The following is a 19,223-nucleotide window of genomic DNA, read 5'->3' as shown; positions in this document are numbered from 1 at the left end:
GTAAAAGCAGTATATTGCAATGAGGATATGCTCAGTGTGCACCTATTCTAAGCACTTAATAAATGATAAAGAAAGTTTTAAGATGAATATTTAGGAGGAAGAAGAAAAAGCAGATACCGGGAGGGTTACTAAAGCTTCATGTGATACTCTAGAAGACATGTAATTTAATAATTAACATGTAAAAAAAAATTAAGAGGAAATGGTTGAGTGACTTTTTGGTAAGGGATTGCAATACTAGAACTAGGTTCTAAAGGTTAATTTTCTTACACTTTTTTTAAAGGGGTCCTGCAATTAGGCTGGAAGAAGCAGAGTAGCACTAGGGGTCCATTAAACTCCGTTGCAAGAATATGTGCTAACATGCAAAAAAAAGGCTAACAGTCAGAGGAATACAGTGAACATAGGGATAAGCTTATTGGTGTCCTGACCAAAGTGCCTGGTTGTATTGGTTTGCATTACTTATATTTACTTTAGCAATTTCAATGTTGTGAAAATAAAAAAAAAGCAACAGCATTATTTTAGGTGTGTATTAGCCGAAAAGAAGATGTGCAGACTTCTGGAAAACTTTTATCAAAATCACACAACCATAATTCATGAGATTTCCATATTGCAAAAAAGTTACATTTTTTTAAGAAGTTTTGAAAATTTAAGTAGCTGCTAAATAAAATATAAAATGCAATTACAAAATGACTTTTCCATATGTACATCAATTCTTTCAAATAGTTCTTTAAAAGAAATAAAATATTTGTATTTGTACACAACTAAAATCCATTTGGACATGCCTTAAGATGAAATTGGGTACTGGATTCACAAGAATAAAGGTAAATACATATGGAGTCAGTTGGCATAAAGCTATGGTTGTCTTCAGATCTGGATTTATAGGCATCAGAGAGAATAAGGTGGCTTTTCCATGTATTTTTTACAAATCTATTTTCCATGTATACATTTGTTTAGGAATAGAAATTCAGTCACTCCATGTAAATCAAATTATACATTACCCTGTATTTTAAACCAGTTAGGAGCTATAAAACAGGCAAAACTTAACTATGAAAGTACAGAAACAGTGTGTGAAAAAATAAGTACACCCTTACCAATACCATATGTAAGATATTAGGAGGGTCAATAGCAGCTAGGTGCTGTTTATTTAAATAATTGATCATCACCAAGTGTGCCCATTTCTGTACTAGCAAAAAATTGGGGAGTTTTCTGGTCTGTGTGCTAACACAAGAAATAACATCCGCAATGATCCCAGAGGAGCTGCTCCAGTTCATTAATCTTGGAAGTTATAAAGGAATTTCCAAGTCCATCAAGTTATTGCAATACAATGACTGAATAAGTATGGCTTGTTTGTAAAGGTTGCCAGGAGAAGTGTCTAAAAAGAATGTGCCAACACAACTTAGGTTCACAAAGTTATATCTGAACAAACCACAAATCTTCTGCAACAATGTCCTTTGTACAGATGGAACGAAAGTTAGGATGTTTGGGCATAATGCACAGCCCCATGTTTGGCAAGAATCAAGCACAGCATATCAGCATAAACACTTCATATTAAATATCAAGCAGTGATGGAGAGGTGATGATTCAGTTTTGTTCTACAGCTACAGAACTTGTGGTGACCATGGACTCCTCTGTAAAGTACCAAAGTCGTCCAAAGTCGTCAAATGTTAGACCATCTTTATGAAAGGTAAAGATTCGTTGAAACTGGGTCAGCAGGACAACAGGACAATAATCTCAAGGACACAAGTAAATCCAGAACAGAATGGTTGGAAAAAAATAAAGGTATTGCAATACCTGCAATAAAGATAATGCAATAAAGGTATTGACATCAGTCGGATTAAAATGCTGTAGCTGGGCATAGGGGATCTGTGCATAAAAGAATGCCTGCAAAGCTCACCAAATAGAAGCAAGGTTGTAAAGAAAAGTGAGCAAAAATTCCTCTACATGATTGTTGAAGACTGATAAGTCATATAGAAAACTATTACTAAATATAGATAACTATTACTAAATGAATGCTTCTAAAGGTGGTTCTACAAGCTATTGAACCATGGAATGTACTGTTTTTCACAACATGGCCTTACAAGTTTTGTACCAAGATTGCATTAAAATAATTTTAGAACCCACTTAGGACCTGGTCTTAGGACCAGAATATTTTTTTGATTATGTTCTAACATGAAAAATCTTAGAATCGAAAGAGGGTATACTTTCGTTTTCACATGAGTGTACAGAGTCTATATTGTTTCACAATATTGATGAAAAAATAACTGTTAGCTAGCGGACAGCATCACTGAGTATATCACATAAAATAAAGGCAAACTTGTCTATCTAGTCAGCTCACACTGCATAAAATCTTTGGATAAAATTTAACATGACAAGAACTGCTTGAGCAGTAAAGCCAAAAAATGTATCAATGTTTAAAAAAATGCAATTATAAATGTTCATAGCATGTCCTGCCCGGATAATGATCAGATGTGTGCATTTTTCTATAATTCTGACAGTCAGCAGAATCAAAGCCATTGATGTCTCCACAGGAGATGAATTTCAGTGTTGCATGCCAGCACAGATATTATGGACCATTGAGCCCATATGCTAAACAGTCACAAGTCATTATGTGCATTTATCAAATGCTTAGTATTCTCTATTGCAGATTTTTTGCTATTACACATTAAATCTTATCTTTTTTTAATTAAGCAATCTTTAAAGAGACCTGTCGCCAGACTATTCTTTTATACATGTTTGTGCAAAAGCATCTTTGGTTAAGATATCCAAAAGCTCTGTGAGTTGCTGGGCACCACAATCGTCAATGTAATGTTAGCAGTATGGACTGATTTACAATAACTCAACAATTGTGTAATTTGGTGTGCTGGTGACTTCACCATGGCACCATCTGTGGTTGTCACTTTATCAACCTTCTCTTTTTTACAAGGTCTGTTTGCTGTAAGGAGTACATTCCTATAAAGGGCATTGCTTCTATTTAGGTGACACTCTTCAGTATTCTTCAGCGCATAGGTTTACAGATTGTAATGTTCCGGATGGCCTGGCCTTCTTCCTTCTCCATTGCAATGATCGACATTTGAAGTATTTTCAACCTTTGATTATGCATCATTCATTGAATTCTGCCAGGTTGTGTGTGCTTCTGCTATGGAGATAACTAGACCTTCTCACTATTGGCCTCTGGTTTAGAAGGGTCAACAGAATTATGCTCATGGAACCCCTTACTTTGAGCATCAGCGGTGCTAAAGAAACGTTTCATAATACTTGGTTTCAGTGGAAACAATACCAGGATTCTGTGGACTACTGTGGCCACCTGACTCCTGGGACAACTAACGTATGACTGTCTTATGTACTCATAACATGCTTATTATGCATTATATAGCTCATTGTCCACTCTTTCCAGATCTTTCTGCTCATGTTCCTCTCTATTACCCTTCCTTTTTTATTCACTTTTTATTATTTTGAATATTGTTTACTTAATTGATTCTTAGTTTATTTTTCCTTTGTTTATAATTGAGATGTATACCTTAGCTGTGACACCATTTTGCTTGATTTATCATATATTGTCTGTTGTAATATTCCTGTTTCGGTTGTATGCCTTTAACTCTTTAACTTAGTTTATATTGTTCATGATACTGAAACCTTTAAAATAAAGAATGTTACAAAGCCCCTGATAGCTATTGAAATACGTCAGTATTAATCATAGTAAACTAAATACAAACCCATGCTTACCAGAGTAGTAAAGATATAGTGATAGTATTCTGTCATCATGCCCATTGCCATGGCCTGCAAAACAAGTTTAGAAATACAAAGCAGTAAGTAAAAAGGTTGATGATTTTTTCTACACAAACAAAACACTAAAGCCCTATAAAACTTATTTTTTTATTTATTACTGTAAGCCATTCAGGTTACATATGTCATTAAAAAAAGTTTGTCTTTTTTTGTGCTTTGCATTGCAGCTATGTACGGATGGTTCCTCTGTAGACCAGTGTGTCCCCTGTACAGTGACAGCAGTCTTACATTTGAAGTGTGAATGTGACCTCATTCTAACCCGCATCTGACTTCTTTCTAAGCTGCATCAACCTGTTGCATGTCTATTTATTGTGAGGGAAGAACATTGTGAACAAACAAACAAATGCTAACTTCAATGTACACTTGAGCTATACAGCAAATGAACTAGTTATTGGTGGAGCAGCAATAATAAAGCCTTGTCCATCTCTGATGACTTTTAGGAACCACAGCTGATCCATATAACTTTATTTGCACTTCAAATGCTTTTAATGTCATTATTTTCTAGAGCAGTATTTTTTTCCAAGTCAAGTAGATTAAAACAGAACCCAGCAAAACAGCTGCTTACATAGCTGAAATAGAGTTAAAAGATATGGATGTGGGTTTTATTATAAAACTAGACTGTAAATAACTGTACTAGTAATGTTTAGAAAATATATTTAATGATTTTTGACTAAAATTGTAATTGAACTAATGTGAGTTTTTTTATACGCCTGGAGCACTGCTTTAGGCATGCTCATACTAAACAGTGTAACCCCAATACACATCTTTACATATCAAAATAAATTACAATTTAGCCAATTTGCTACATTTTGTTCCTAAAAATCATCACAAAATAGATAATTTTTATGTTTGGTATTTCAGAGTTGAATGGTCATGGGGATTTTTTGCAATGAAATCAAAGGTTGGTTATATTTGTCCCCTACCCATTTTATCCATCCTTCTGCCTATTTGTCCTTTTATGCTTCCCAGCATCTTACCTTTTGTTCATCCTTTTGTGTATTTTTTATTGTTACTTTCTATGTGTCTGTCCATCCACGCTTCCCCTTCAACTTTCCATACACCCCTATTTGGCATGGCTGACCACTAAACATTCGAATTAGGGTGTCTGGATGCAAACCCATGGCTATTTCCACGTCTGGAAGTGGCTTCCAGAGGTGGAAACCTTTAAACCCAGTGTCTATCTGAACTTTGAACTTCTTGCTCATTCCTTTACTTTCTTTTGAAGCCATGTCTGGTATTTCTTGTTTGCCATATTGTACTTCTGCCAATATCCTGCACTTTGTTGCTACCCATTAACCCTGCACCCTTATCTGCCACTGCTTGACCTTTGTCCGTTTTTCAGTGACCACTCTTTATTGTTCTTTACTTGAACTTGTTGATACCAGGTTGATACCTGACTATGCTATGTTTTGCTCATGTACTGATCCTGGTCTATTTACAACTATGAACTTGCTTACTGCTGCAGCTATTGGACCCAACAGTTCATGGACTCCCCCATGTCATGGCTCAGGCTTAGGACTTTTTATAGGGATTTTTTTTAGCCATTCATGAAAGCAGATTCCTATTGTTTATTGCTCTCTCATTAGCAGTTAAAAAAGTATATACATGTGTACACAACCACTCCTAGTAGCTTTCCAAAAAAACTCCTGTAAAAAGGGTTCCCAGGTGCACCTAATAAACAGTACATGCACTGCAACTCAACTGTGTTTGAAAATGCTCATGATATATTACTTTTGTACAGACAAACCACAAGACTGGGCACAAGTAGACCTACTTTAATGCACAAATTTGTGAACAAGCAGTTCGCTAAAACATAGGGTAGCAGAATCTGACACTCTGTACTACAGAGTCTCCTATTTCCTCCTTGAATGTTGGTGGAAAGAAGCCAACTGGGCTCTGTGCAGCTCTCCTGCCACTGCCAATAATTTGATATATCCCTCTTCCCCTGTGTGTGGGTTTTAGGACTGGGCTGAATGCTTAACGGTGTTGTCTACTGTAGGGAACACAATAGGGCGCTCTGGATTGAATACATTGAATTATGATATACTGCAGTATCCTTACACAATTGCTTATCCTGAAAAAATGATAGGAACACAAGAAAAGTTGTCCTGTATCCTAAAAAACATGCTATTTTTTTTATATTCTATAACACTGTTTTTTTATTATTATGATATGATTATTTGTATTACAATTAAAATTTACTTTTTTGGATGTGAATAACTTATTTATATTTGAGAGATATTTCTGAGTCACATTGACTTCTTTTTATCAGTTGCATATATTTGCCACAGTACTCTCAATCTTTCCCTATCTAGGGATTTGGAAGACAGTCTCTAATAGTTCCTGTGCACTTATCTTCTCATTTTTAGAACATTCTTGCCACTTCATTGCCATCTTTGAAAAGACAATACACTTCTGCCAAGCTGTTCCACAGTTTGTTTTCAACTGTTGCTCTATTCAATCCTTGCTCTTAATAAGAATCCCATGGACATCAGTTACACAGCCCTTGTCCAAATGGAGTGTAGAAAAAGTGTTGTACAAAAGAAATCAATCCTCATACCTCACTTGGTCCATGGTGCTACATAAAGAGCACAAAACTTCATTAAAAGGAATGTGTTTAGAAGTTTCAGAGACTTCTTGGTTAAATATTTATAAATATCAAAACTAAAATGTAAATCTATTTAAGTAATTTAAATATGCATTTTGAAGTAGGATATGTTTTATATTTAAAGGATGAAGGGGTTGAGACATTGAAAAAATGTAATAATATCGAGTAAATTATCTTTAAATTCTGTGGGATGCACAATTTTAAATAAAAAGAAAATGAATGCAAGCAAAGACAAATCTAAAGAAAAAAACTGTCTGCTCCGCACCTACAGTGATCACTGCATGATGTTATAACGTCAAACAGGCTCTCATTCCAAGCCAGCAATCCCAGACAACAGCTGCTGACTATTTGCTTTCAATGTGTTTTAGAAATAGGAGCAGCTTACTGCTTAAGAATACCAACTAAATAATCAACAGTTCTGAATAATCAATAATGTTAACAGTTTAGCATTCCTTACACTGACATAGATTATCCTAATATTTTGGCCTTTAAACATTACCCTTTGATTGGTTCATGGATGTACCTATAGTTCTACTATATGTCATTCAAACACATGAAAGAGGAATAGGCTCTTATGATGACTGTCTGGGCTTCTGAAGCGAAAAGCCCAAAGCAAAGCTATTCACTACCTGAAAAGGTGAATGATGGGAGTTTCAGGTAGGAAAGAGTATAGAAAAAGAGGAAGCATCAGTTACGCTTTATCTAATAGGCAGATTTCAATGGGGAGTAGAGATCAGGTGACTTGAGGTAAGGAGGTGGGTTAGCTCAGTTGGTGCTGAAAAAAGATAGAAAGAGTTTTCCCTCCTGCCCTCCCAAAAACTGGGCTGTTCAGTTTTTTTTGGCAGTTTTGTGTGAGTTGTAGGTCCATGAAATAGGGTTGCGCTTGGTCATAACCAAAAGGTTTGAATCCGATTATAGGAATGGCTTTTATTATGTAAGTAAAGTCTTGTATGACACAAGGGTGCCCGAAAGGCCAAGTCAGTGTATAAGTGCAGTGCAATTCTGAGCACACCAAGTGAGTCAAAGACTTTGGGGGCATGTCAAAGGGGTGAAACAAAATGATAACTATGCAGGGGTATAATAATTATTTAGGCAAAAGGCACTAAGCCAAAAACAACCACATACATGTTCAGAATGCACCTATGATGTTTTAATGCCTTTTTGAAATTTTCAAAATCTTAGCACCTTCAGAAAAAATGGAAAAGTAAGCAAGCCATTGTGACATTTTCCCCACTGTATACAGATTTCTTAAGCAAGTAAGAGATAAATTACCTCTATACAGTGAGACATACATTACCAAACATACTACATATAGATTCTGCACTTACATATTCTTTAAAATGTAAAAAAAGAATGCATAACAGAGTTTGCCTTTAGTACATTTTTTCACATACAGTTACAGCAGTTGAATATTAACATATCTACTTACTAATTTACACACAAATTAATACATGGTTGTATTTGTTCAAGGTTCAAAGTAAAAGGGAGAATTTATATCTGTAAAGCTAAATAATTACCCAAATCTTGCCTTGTATATTGATTTAACAAACACAGGATAACAGAAAGGACAGAGATCACCAAATGTTGATAAATGATACATATGGTGAGATGTGATAAGTCCCAACGGGCCATCGATGTAAAAATTATTACGCTTCAGTGCTAGAACAGATCAAAACCAATACTAGCCTAATTCTACCATCAAGACTGGTTAGCTTTACTGAGAACAATGTTGGTAATGCTGGTACTCACCTGCCTGAGAATTTGAGCTGCCATTACATGACTGCAGTCAAAAATAATTCGGAATTCCCTTCCCCTCTTCATCTCTTTCAGGAGTGGCCGAGCATCTTCAGATTCTGGAGGAAGCTGCCGTATTTTTAGCCGAATGTTGTATCTAGCTGGGGCCATGATGAGCTCCTGCAATCGGATAAGGCCTATGGCAACATGAAGTCAAAATATTAGGCTTTTAAAAGTATCTGGTTGTGGGTATCCAACTAAATCCACCTATATATTTATTTGTTTGGGTTATTTAAAGAAAACCTGCACTGGCAGAAATACAGAGACAGGAATTGCTGATCACATTTTGAAAAAGCGGTTTGGCGCATGTCAAGAATGTTGTCTGCAGTGCACTAAGTGTGCAGAAGCAAAAGACATTTTAATTCAAAGTCTTTTGGCCTTTGACCCTTTTTCTATTTTTCTAGCAAACTAACTTTTTTTTGTTAGAAGCAGCACCTACTCATCTTAACTCTCTGGTGCCTTGTTTAGCTGTAAGGTATGAAGAAAATACCCAATATCTTCAGGTGTGGAGGATTATGTGACTCTCTCCCTTCCCTGTCTTATGACAGGTGCTTGGTGATTGTCCCAGCCTTGGAGGAAACACAGGACTTCTCACTTTCAATAACTTAACAGGCCAATGGGGAAGGGAAGCAAAGGTGAGTATGTGCTGCTTTGAACAGAGTCATGAGCAGGGGCAAAGAACAGGTTAAGTTTAGGAGACCGTTTGATTCAATTAAAAGGTAACTAAGGCTGCTGAAAACACATCATCATCCATTATCAACACACATACGTCATATTTTGCAGTGCTGCAAGTGCTGTATGTTAAAAACGGTAAATATAGTGCAAAGAAAGCAGTTCCATACCTGTGCTGTCATCATAAACCACTGTGGCAGACCTCCATTTTAAAAACTGTACAAGATCCAAGATTGCATGGCTCAGAGAAGCATAGTCTGGATACAAGTTCACATAAAAGGAGTCTCTGTTATCTAAAGGATGGTGCTTCCATCGGACCTGAATATGTGGTACTTCCAATGCGTTGCAAATAGACTGGACGGCGTTCGAGGAGGAACTGTGAGATGGTCCAAAAATAGCAACCACCCCTAGAGCAAGTTGGTCACAAGCTGTAACAAAGAACAAACACTATTTTAAGGTTCAAAGTTATATCTAAGTTGTTTTAGAACTAGCACAAAAGATTTCATGATCATCTTGAGACGAGATCTAACTTTTGGATATGTCCCTCCAAAAAGGCTGCTAGCCAAATATGCAGGACATATGGAGGATGGTTAGCCATGGTTAGAGGGTAACAAATGAGGCTAACAAATGCACATTCCCCTTGCCATGAACCACCTTCTAGGTAATGCTTGTGGCAAAGAGCCAAGTACTTATGAGATGGAGATTCCTGAGTGCCCTGAGGCTGATGGGCATACAGGCTAATATCAACATTTATAACATGCCTGCTATAGTAATTCCCATTATGTGTAGCATATTAGGCTAATAATTTTCAGGAACAGGTTTATATATTTTGTATAACATTGTCAAAACATTTAGTGACTAAAGAATATTAGGGCTGGTACAGTATATCATAAGGTAACATGGTCAACCTTTGGAGGGTGGGGGGATCAACTACATTAGTCTTTCTGTGCATAAAAAGTAAAAGTAAAACCAATAACTGATACATTTGAATGTAAACATATCAGAAAATTATATTAAAAATAGATACCATATCTCAAATTACATTTTAATTACCGGTAAATCACTGCCAACAACTGTCAATTGGTATTGATATGAATGTACTTTTGTGGGCACACATCCTTATAATATTTGTTCTGAAAGTCAAGAGTTTGTGAGGAGTCTGTTGCTCCCTAACTGGATTTTGTGTGATTAGCCAAAAAGAAGTAGATCTGAAAGGAACAGTATGTTAAACTCAAGGCTAAGTGAAAGCATGGAACGCACATAGAAGGTGTACCATCACATTAGAGACATGATGTTTCTTCAGTCAGTGATAATGCCGTACAATAATAAGTAGTTGTTAATATTTTGCAAATGCTACAATTCCTTTTGAACAGCCTGTCAATTAAAGAGCTTTGTTATGAGATATTTTATTTATTAAGCCCTGTGAAATGTGCTGATGTGTATGTGATATAGTGACAGAACTGTAGAGTTGAAAGTTGCTTGTTTGCATGGTAAATTTGTTTTTTAAATCCAAAGTGTTTAATGTATGCTGCGTTAAATGCAGTTGCATTGTCAACTGTCATCTCTTGTGAATTCTCAGTTTGAACTACAAAGTTGAAGATTAAATATTTCTCTAACACCAATCATTTTCTGACATTTGCGTTACTACACCTAACAAAATTATTTGTTCCTCTAATAGTTACAGCTATGGTAGGGCCTTTGTTTGTATAACATGCCAAGAAGTCTAAGGGAATGCAAAACCTGTTTGAAACAGATCAAATGCAGTTCAGTTGTATCTGGCAATGGATTCTGAGTGAACATAGAAGTTTGTCAAATTTATCCTATCATAATTTTGTCCAAATTCTGTCTCATAGTTCATCAATGCTTTCCTAAAACAGACATATTGTTTAGGATGGATTACAAGACTAGATAAAAAAGAAATGTTTAGGTATGTTATGCACAATGTAACAAAGTACAAATTCCATTAAAGTTTATTCTATGGTGTAGTTAAATGTACAGCACCAAGAAACTTGATCAATAAGGAGCCTAGATTGATAAGTTTTGGATCTCTCACCAACTGCCACTTAAAAGAGGTAGTATAGAAGAAATACCAAATGGAGGTATTATTGTCACCTGCAACCTTGTTGTTTTTTATGTTTTGAATCTACACTGTACACTGAGTTTCTCTGTATGTCAGCCTTGTCTTAAATTTATTGTTGAGATGAAAACAATCTTGTTCAACAGTTTATAGGAAAAATGTTATGTTATTTTTTATTTTCAATTTTCTGAAAGTTTGATTCTGTGCAGCCACTAAGCCTTTTTCAGAGGGGAAACATACCTTCTGTGTATAAAAGTTGAAAAAATAGGTGATGCGATGTAAAAATACAGCTGTAACACTTTACAATAAGGTATACATAGCCTACACATATAATTTACTAGGGTCCGTTAAGGGCAATTTCAGTCAGAGGAAAAGAAAGATCAATTTTTATCGGTTTAGCGCTGGCCACAGTGAGCACTGAGTTCATAAATTGCCTGAGAACTGTCAAGACAAGTAGGTAATAACCAAACCATTGAGCACATCTTCCTTGTATATAAGGTACAAAGGTAAATCAGAAAGGATAACAGAATGACCAATTTTGACCTACAACACAAATCAGCTGCATTTTTCTGTTGACCCCAAGAAAGAAAACTCATGCTAAATTGGTAAAAATATTTCCTCATAGCAGAAGAAAGGTAAGTCATGTATAAATATATCTTAGGAAACTGTGAAAACTAGGGAAAAATTCCAGGAGCCAGGTAGCCCGTTCTTCTAAAAAATGACAACTAGGCACCCAGGCACCCAGGTTCACCCACGATAGCCTATCTTCTCCAATCTTGAAGAGCTTTAGTATATTGGGCCCATCATGTCTATAACCAAGCACTGATATTTCAATTAGACATTACCTAAAAGCAAAAATGCACCCATTTACTGTTACTGGACCGTCTTGCTGCTGCCTGCCCCAAAATAAAACCAGTAGCCCTTTACACTTACCTGATAGAATCAACAACCACCCTATGGATCTCACAGGCTTAGGAATGAGGTTTGAAACCACATGGTTAGTTTGGAATTTTGTTTATTGTGATAGTATGCAGTAAAGTACTTCCTGTTTTATATAAATTGGTGTCAGTGGGCTGCTTTTCCCTGTTTGTGACTTCGCTGTATCCTAGAAAGCCCCCGGTACACGGCTTACATAAGTACGGACTTTGTACTGTTCTGTTAAGGAGGAAATTTAGGAACTGAGGTGAAACACTTTTATAATCCAATAAACAATGTGACATAGGAAATTGCAGATCTGCAAAAAAATAAATATTACCCATCTTGTTAGGTCATGTGCGTAATTCCTATATAATAAACATGTAAATCACATCAATGCTAAGTGTACATGTTTTAACATTGCATGGAGCAGACTGGAGTTTTTCTTTAAAATCGACTCTAAAACATTACACTGACCTTTCCGATTAGCTTCAAAGCTGTCGTAAAGATTTATTCTTTGAATATCATAGGTTAGAGTTGTGTTTGGCAATAACGTTCTGTTTCTGTTGATGATGTTTGCTGCAAATCTGAATGCTTGTTCTTCTGCGCTCACAATCTGTCCCGTGGGTCCTTCCAGAAATTCAAAAATGCCCCCTGTTAAAATGAAACAAAACTATTAGAGAAATAAGCATATGTATATAAATAGAGGCTAACCTAGATTTCCTAATGATCCAAGACTCAAAAACAACATTTATGTGCATTTCTGTAATACAAGCAGCGCTCCACTACTGCTAAGAGGTGCTTGAGAGTCAGAGGTTCTCTAAGTCCGGAAATAAAGAGGCCTGACAAACAAAATACAGCTCTCCACTAATCCAAGGTAAATAGAGTATTTAGAAGATTAAGTAGTAATAATGGCTCTCATTTAAGAGTTCCAAGTTATGGGCCCCTGCCCACCGTTGACACAGTGTAGTAAAACATTTACTACATTTATGTTAACTAGTTTTCTACTATGGTAAAGCTGTTCTTTACCATATGTTCAGCATACTGAAAATTTGTGAAACAGAAATTGATGTAATATTTTGTCCAACAAGCACACTCTTCATTTTTTAAGCCCATTGCAGCTTTGGATATATTTTTTTAAATCTAATGCTCCCTATTTTTCAAAAATAAAAATACTCATTATATCTCACACATTATACCAGAAGACTTATAATTTTATGATCCAGCACCAGCCTTCCTCCAGGTTGCACTAAGCCATATTGGTATCATTGGAAAAAGCTGCAGTCTATACAGCATATACAGGGATTATATAGGCAGTAGGGATGAGCAAGAATACCTCTGCATGATGAAGCCCTGGAAATCCTCCTGTTGGGCGAGAGCTCAAGTTCTCGACGAATCAGAAGTCCGTTCTCTCTAACATTTTCCGTAAGCGAGAAAGGCGCGATTCACCGGGAGATCGAACTTAATATTCTCGCTCGCTTATCCCTAATGGGCAGTAAATATATTTAAAAAAACAGATGCATCACAGGGGATAAGCAGCTCATTTTCAAGGAATCTTTTTTAGTCCACAGCATAAGTTTCCATGGTAATGTTGAATTTCAGTGGAAGTGCCTTTAAAATTCTGCAATGAGCCTTTTTTTTTTTTTTTGCCCTGAAAACACTTCCCGCATACAACTAGGTTCAATTTCTTTTTGTATCATCAGCCATTTGAGTGTTCCCAGATGTTATTGGAAAGGCTGCTCAATTGGTCAATGATGTCACTTTATTACTACACCTCAGGAGATTTATCATTTAGCAACCCGTGTGTGACAGGTAAATATTGCCAGGTATCAGGTCATTGTGATTGATGATGGATTTATACAACTGGACAACATGATTGACTCCTGGGGACATAACACAAAATAAAGTACTTTTCAAGAAGTGTGAGAACTGTGGTAATTTACTTTTTGTGAGGATGCACAGGAGGTAATTATGTGCCTCATGTATTCAGTTTCCTGGGAGAGTAAAGATATCTGCTTGCCCTCTTTTTAACAGGGAATTTTAAATTCCACCATAAGCCTCCCACAACAAATCATTATTTTCAAGGCATTCCCCAACACGTTCTTTATAAAATATTTGTATATTTACAATGTTTTCCCCAAAGCCAAAAAATTACATTTTTTTGCACATGATTGGGTTTTCTTTGAAAAGTAACTTTGTTCACGAAGTTAACTGAAAATCTCTTGCAGGGTGATCATTCTTTTCCTATGTAAACAGCTTAAACGTGTTTAGTAAATTAACCCCACTCGGTGAAATACCCTTTATGCTTCAACCATGTTCTGGTACAAGGTACAGGTTTCAAGATTTGGTATGATCATATGTATATATATCTATATATATATATATATATATATATGTATATTATTTTTATTATATTTATTAGTAGTGAAATATGTGCCAATAGTATGTTATCTGAGGCCCAAGAGTCTTTGGTCATTCTTGCTTCTCTACCTCACTTCATGTTTACATAGCAAAAACAGCTGTACTAAGAAGAACGATATACTCAAATCTAATTTACTCTTATCCTGCTGTGCTATGCAAAGACTCAGGATTTATATCCAAAAAAATATAGTTTGGTTGTTTTTGGATTATTTGGTTGCACTGAATTACTGATATGAACAATAATATTACTGATTTAACATGGTATTACCATGTTCAATCATTTATTTTATAACCCATATCCCTTTTATAGAAAGGTCTATAAATCATAGCTCTTTATAGGGTCACCTTATTGCACAAATGCACAATAAATGATTCAATAATTATGTATACAAATTCAAATATATTTTTTATGAAATGCTTATATTACAAAAGTGGTTTTCCAAATGAGTTTTATTGTGCTGTGAAGCTACACACCACTTAAAATCATCTCCCTTTCAAATGACTGTTGACAGCATCCTAATGACTGACAGCTGATAGTTTAAACACTGAGTTTATGTCTACAGATGAAGCTCCTCAACCGTTTATTGTGTTAATAGACAAATAAATGGTCCATGGCTCTATCTAATACATATTGAGACCAAGAAGATTTAGTCCATCTGGATCCTTTGTCAATTAGACATGAGAAAATTAACACAACAATTAAAGAAATATGTCCCCAATGAAGAAAAATAAACAGCGGAGATCAAAATAACGAGAAGTCTTTTAATGAAGCAAGCCATGGCCATATGTTGGATACTCTGTTCTCTGTGTTGTTCTTTGGCATCTATTAATAATAATAAAAATATCTCTTTCTAGAGACATTCCTGTGTCATGTTCAAGAATAACTTAAAGAATAAAATATTTCTGCAGGCATTTTAAATGGCAATTTGGGAAAATCTATTGACTTGACACAAGAAATATGGCCAGTTGGTTGTTTTGCCTAGTTATGTAGGTCATTTAATAGTCCTGAACAAAAACTGGATACAAAGCCTTTCTTTTACATGACACCAGTATTTCTTTTGGACATCTACCTGCGGTTCACCACTATACCACAACGACACACTATACCGTGTACATATGTTATACCTCCTAATGATCAGCTAACCTGCAGTCAAAATCAAGAAACACAATAGTTGCTCACATTGAGCAACAAGACTCTTGTCACTCCAACTTAAATTTCCAAGAACTAACACTTTGGTCTCCAATTAGAACATCCATTTTGTGTGGGATGATACCATTTTCACCAGATGGTGTATTCCTGATGATATATATTTCTACCAAATTCATCCCCCTTTAAAATTTGTAACCTATTTTCACTTTGATCTGAGTAAAAGCAGGAAGTTCACTTAGCACATCAGCAACCAACTACTACTAGTCATTATTCGTACTGAAGCAATCTCTTCTCTATCAATAGCCTCCATGCCAGCCTTTATATGTCCAAATTGATACTGTTTTTTAAATCAGGGGAAGTAGTAATCTTACATCAGATGTTTCCTACGCAGTAAAAAGTCTTAGCAATATCATTAGGTCTCCCAAACCCCTGAGGAAGCCCTGTGGGGCGAAACGCGTCGGGTGGGAAACGTACTTGTTAGTCCTAACATAACATGATGTAATATGATATCACTACTCTATGATTACCAGACAGGTGTACCTATGTTAGCCTAGGGTTAACGTAGATTTTAAGATTTTCTGAAGTTTTTGAATTTGTCTTTAAATAATACATTTTTGTGTTTTTATAAAATAATCTTGCCCTTCAAAAGCCTGTCTTTCTTTCTCTTTCTTTCCCACATACCATGACACCAGCCCCCCAATCCTATACCACACTCTTCACTTATAGCAATCACATAGTTGGCCCGAGGACTTAGTGGGCAAGAGATAGTGTCTGGGGAAGGGCTGGTAGAGGACCAGGAGCCCACAGTTACAGCAATACCAAGATTTCAAAAGGGATAAGTCCAGAATACAGAGCAAGATCATTCACAGGTAATCAGTCAATCAGACGAGGTACACAAGGGCAAGACAAAAGCAGAGTCTACAGGCAGCGCAGGATAGAGTCAGGAACTAATCTGCTTCTAAAATCCCTTCAGCTGTGCACAGCCTCAGAGTGTGTGCTAGGGGATGCCGATAAAATACATCAGGCTGCACGGCTAAGGGAAAGCAGGGGCCGCTGCTATTTCTTTATTCTCCTTGCTGCTGCAAGTGATATTGCTGGAAAAAATAGGTGGTGGGGGATACTGCAGTGGCACACAGCACGGAATCACCAGCCGAATAAGCGTTTCTTAACAACGATTTTATATTCTCTCAAGTTCCCAAACATTTTTGCATCACATACCGCTCCTTTTATTTGTTGTTATTTTAAACAACATAATGTGTGAAATAACAACATAAAGTGAGAGAGAACATGTGTCCTTTCTTGCAGGAAATATGGATAAACCTTTGTGTTACCAATTTTTGTATTGTATCATGTGCACTGCTCAACCAACAGTAAAGCCACTTACAGGGGAAATTAATATATTTCAAGAGTTAGTTGCAATTGCTTCTTTCAAGGGGTGGGATAAACAGTGATTTGTTGGAAACATGGAAATAGGCAAGTGTGAGCATCTAGGCCACTTTGGGTTAAAAGCCAAGGATTAGATGTCAGTTACTCAATCACCAAAACGGAAGGTCTTAGGAGGTGATCATGGTATGCAGAGGTCAATTCATATTAAAGGAAGTACAGATGGGGAATAAAATACACAAGGAGGCCCTACACAATACTAGGTAGGTGGTTTTATTGAATCCATTATCTCTCTCCTTTTCTCTTTTTCCTTCAAATCTTTAACTTTCTATCTCTCTCCTTGTTTTTTCACATTATCTTCCAATCAGCATCTCATTTTTTCTATCATAAAACTTTTTTTATTCAAACACAAATAAAGTGACTATGGATCAATGTATACCTTACAGTAGTAAATAGACATTAATCAAGGTGATACATACAGTATAGGGTGACACTTACAATAACTAGGAAAAAATGGACCAGATTGTTTTAGATTTTAAAGCAAACTTAAAAATATTCAATAAACTGACCCAGCTAAAGTTTTTTTCTGAAATTGTATATATAATTGAACATTCTGAATATGTATATATGTGCATATATATATCTCTTTATATCTTTATTTTGAAAGGTAAACTTAGTCTCCCCTAGGTTCTATAGCCTTTATAATTTTTTTACAACCATATTTAGAATTGTAATCTCCAAATAGTAACATGACAAGACTTTTTGTTAAATTTTTGATCATAGTTATCTGTAGTAAATTTGTAGAACACCAAAAAAGGCAAAGAACAGCCTAACTCAACCTGTGGATAGAATGCAGCTGCCCTCCAATGCTCCCTGGAGCTAGGTCAAGAGTTAGGAAGCCATAAAACCATCCAGTTAAGATGATACACGCCTGGCCCCTCATCTTTACAAAGGTTAACAATGCAGTTAATGTCAGTCCTAGATGAAATCAATGGAAAATAAGATCCATGTGACACAATGTTGGATAACGATGATAAGTGATGAGTGTTTTACTGTGAGGGTCTGACATGCTGCATTTCTGAGATGAGCAGCAAACATATTGAAGTGAACACATAAATATGCAGTGTGGGAGAGAGGAGGAGGGATGTCCTAACAGATCAAACATAATCATTGCTGATCTGATGTAGAGAGATTAGGAGCTGATAGTCATTTAGAGTCTGTGTAAAGACATTACAACACTGAGCCTATTGGAAAGAGAAAGATAAGGATCTCAGACAGAGAACGAGTTCAGAATACTAAATGCTGGGGCACTGGAGTGTAGAAAGCTAACGAGATAGAACAAAAGGTGATACTACTAAATATATGCCAGTCTACACAATAAGATTTTAAGCCATTAGAAAAAATTATATTATTAAAACATCTATTAATACAATGGTTTTGAAGCTTATTTTGCCCATCATACCCCCTTGAGGATCATGCTCAAGTATAGGTACCCACTAATAATGTATGTAATTAAACATTACATTTTATTTTATATTCACTTTTGCCGACTTCATGTGCACAGAGATACTAGCATTTTTCTTGCTAGCATGTTATATTCAATGTTTATTTCTACTGATGCCATTTTTTTGTAATAGTTTTTTTTTTACATTTATGATAAATTGTCTTTTGAGCCTTAGTATCTATTTACACTCTGTGCCTTCCTCCCTGCTCATAAATATCACCCAAAGAGACATTGAATCTGCCCCCTTGAATATATTTTTCCCTTTAAACATTACTACAACTCTGAATTCTTTATGTCTGATTACTTTAAACCAAGCACAAAAATAAAAGTTTCCAAGTATCCAACTTTAAGTTATTTCCATTTCACCCAGGCCCTATCCAATATGAACACTTAACAAGCTATTTGTAAGAGCCAGTTATTGCATTCACAATGTGCTCTATCCATAAAATGATCTAATATGGAGAAAGTCCATTTACGTTGCAACCCTTGAACTAATCTGGTGGTACAACCTAGTGAACTAATTATCTACCAAGCAGCAACTGAATTTCCCAGACATGTAAAGTTAACCATTGTGGTATGTATAACATCTGAATCTGTAGAACACTGAATGAAATCTGATGTATAGTTTAAGTTGATCTTAAGCTGTGAAGTTGATACAATTAGAAAGTGAAGCCACCAAATTTGTATATTTTCAATAATAATGATGTTAGTTTATATTTGAACACACACATTTATTAAATCTTTTGGTTAGGGATTATGTATTTTTTTCCTTTCCTTGACAGCACAATTGTTCAAGAGTGTAGTGGAGAGTGTTCAAAGTAATTTCATGCATAAAAACAATTTAATTTTTCAGTTATTTAAATGTTTTAAATAATAACGGAATATAAAATGGTGCAGGACAGAATGCCATCCAAATTCT

The 19,223-nt window shown here is 35.8% G+C and overlaps 1 protein-coding gene across 1 annotated transcript in view; it reads right to left on the bottom strand.

Moving 5' to 3' along the window:
* Positions 1 to 19,223, bottom strand: part of GRIK3 (glutamate ionotropic receptor kainate type subunit 3) — a 269,833-nt gene that overhangs the window by 114,972 nt on the left and 135,638 nt on the right. Inside the window, 4 exon segments of the mRNA XM_072408450.1 lie at positions 3,721 to 3,774; positions 8,138 to 8,319; positions 9,025 to 9,282; positions 12,324 to 12,500. Of these exon segments, the coding sequence (XP_072264551.1) occupies positions 3,721 to 3,774; positions 8,138 to 8,319; positions 9,025 to 9,282; positions 12,324 to 12,500 (671 nt within the window).

Source organism: Pyxicephalus adspersus, chromosome 1 (assembly GCF_032062135.1).
Source record: "Pyxicephalus adspersus chromosome 1, UCB_Pads_2.0, whole genome shotgun sequence".
Taxonomy (NCBI): Eukaryota; Metazoa; Chordata; class Amphibia; order Anura; family Pyxicephalidae; genus Pyxicephalus; species Pyxicephalus adspersus.
This window is presented reverse-complemented; position numbering and strand designations above follow the sequence as displayed.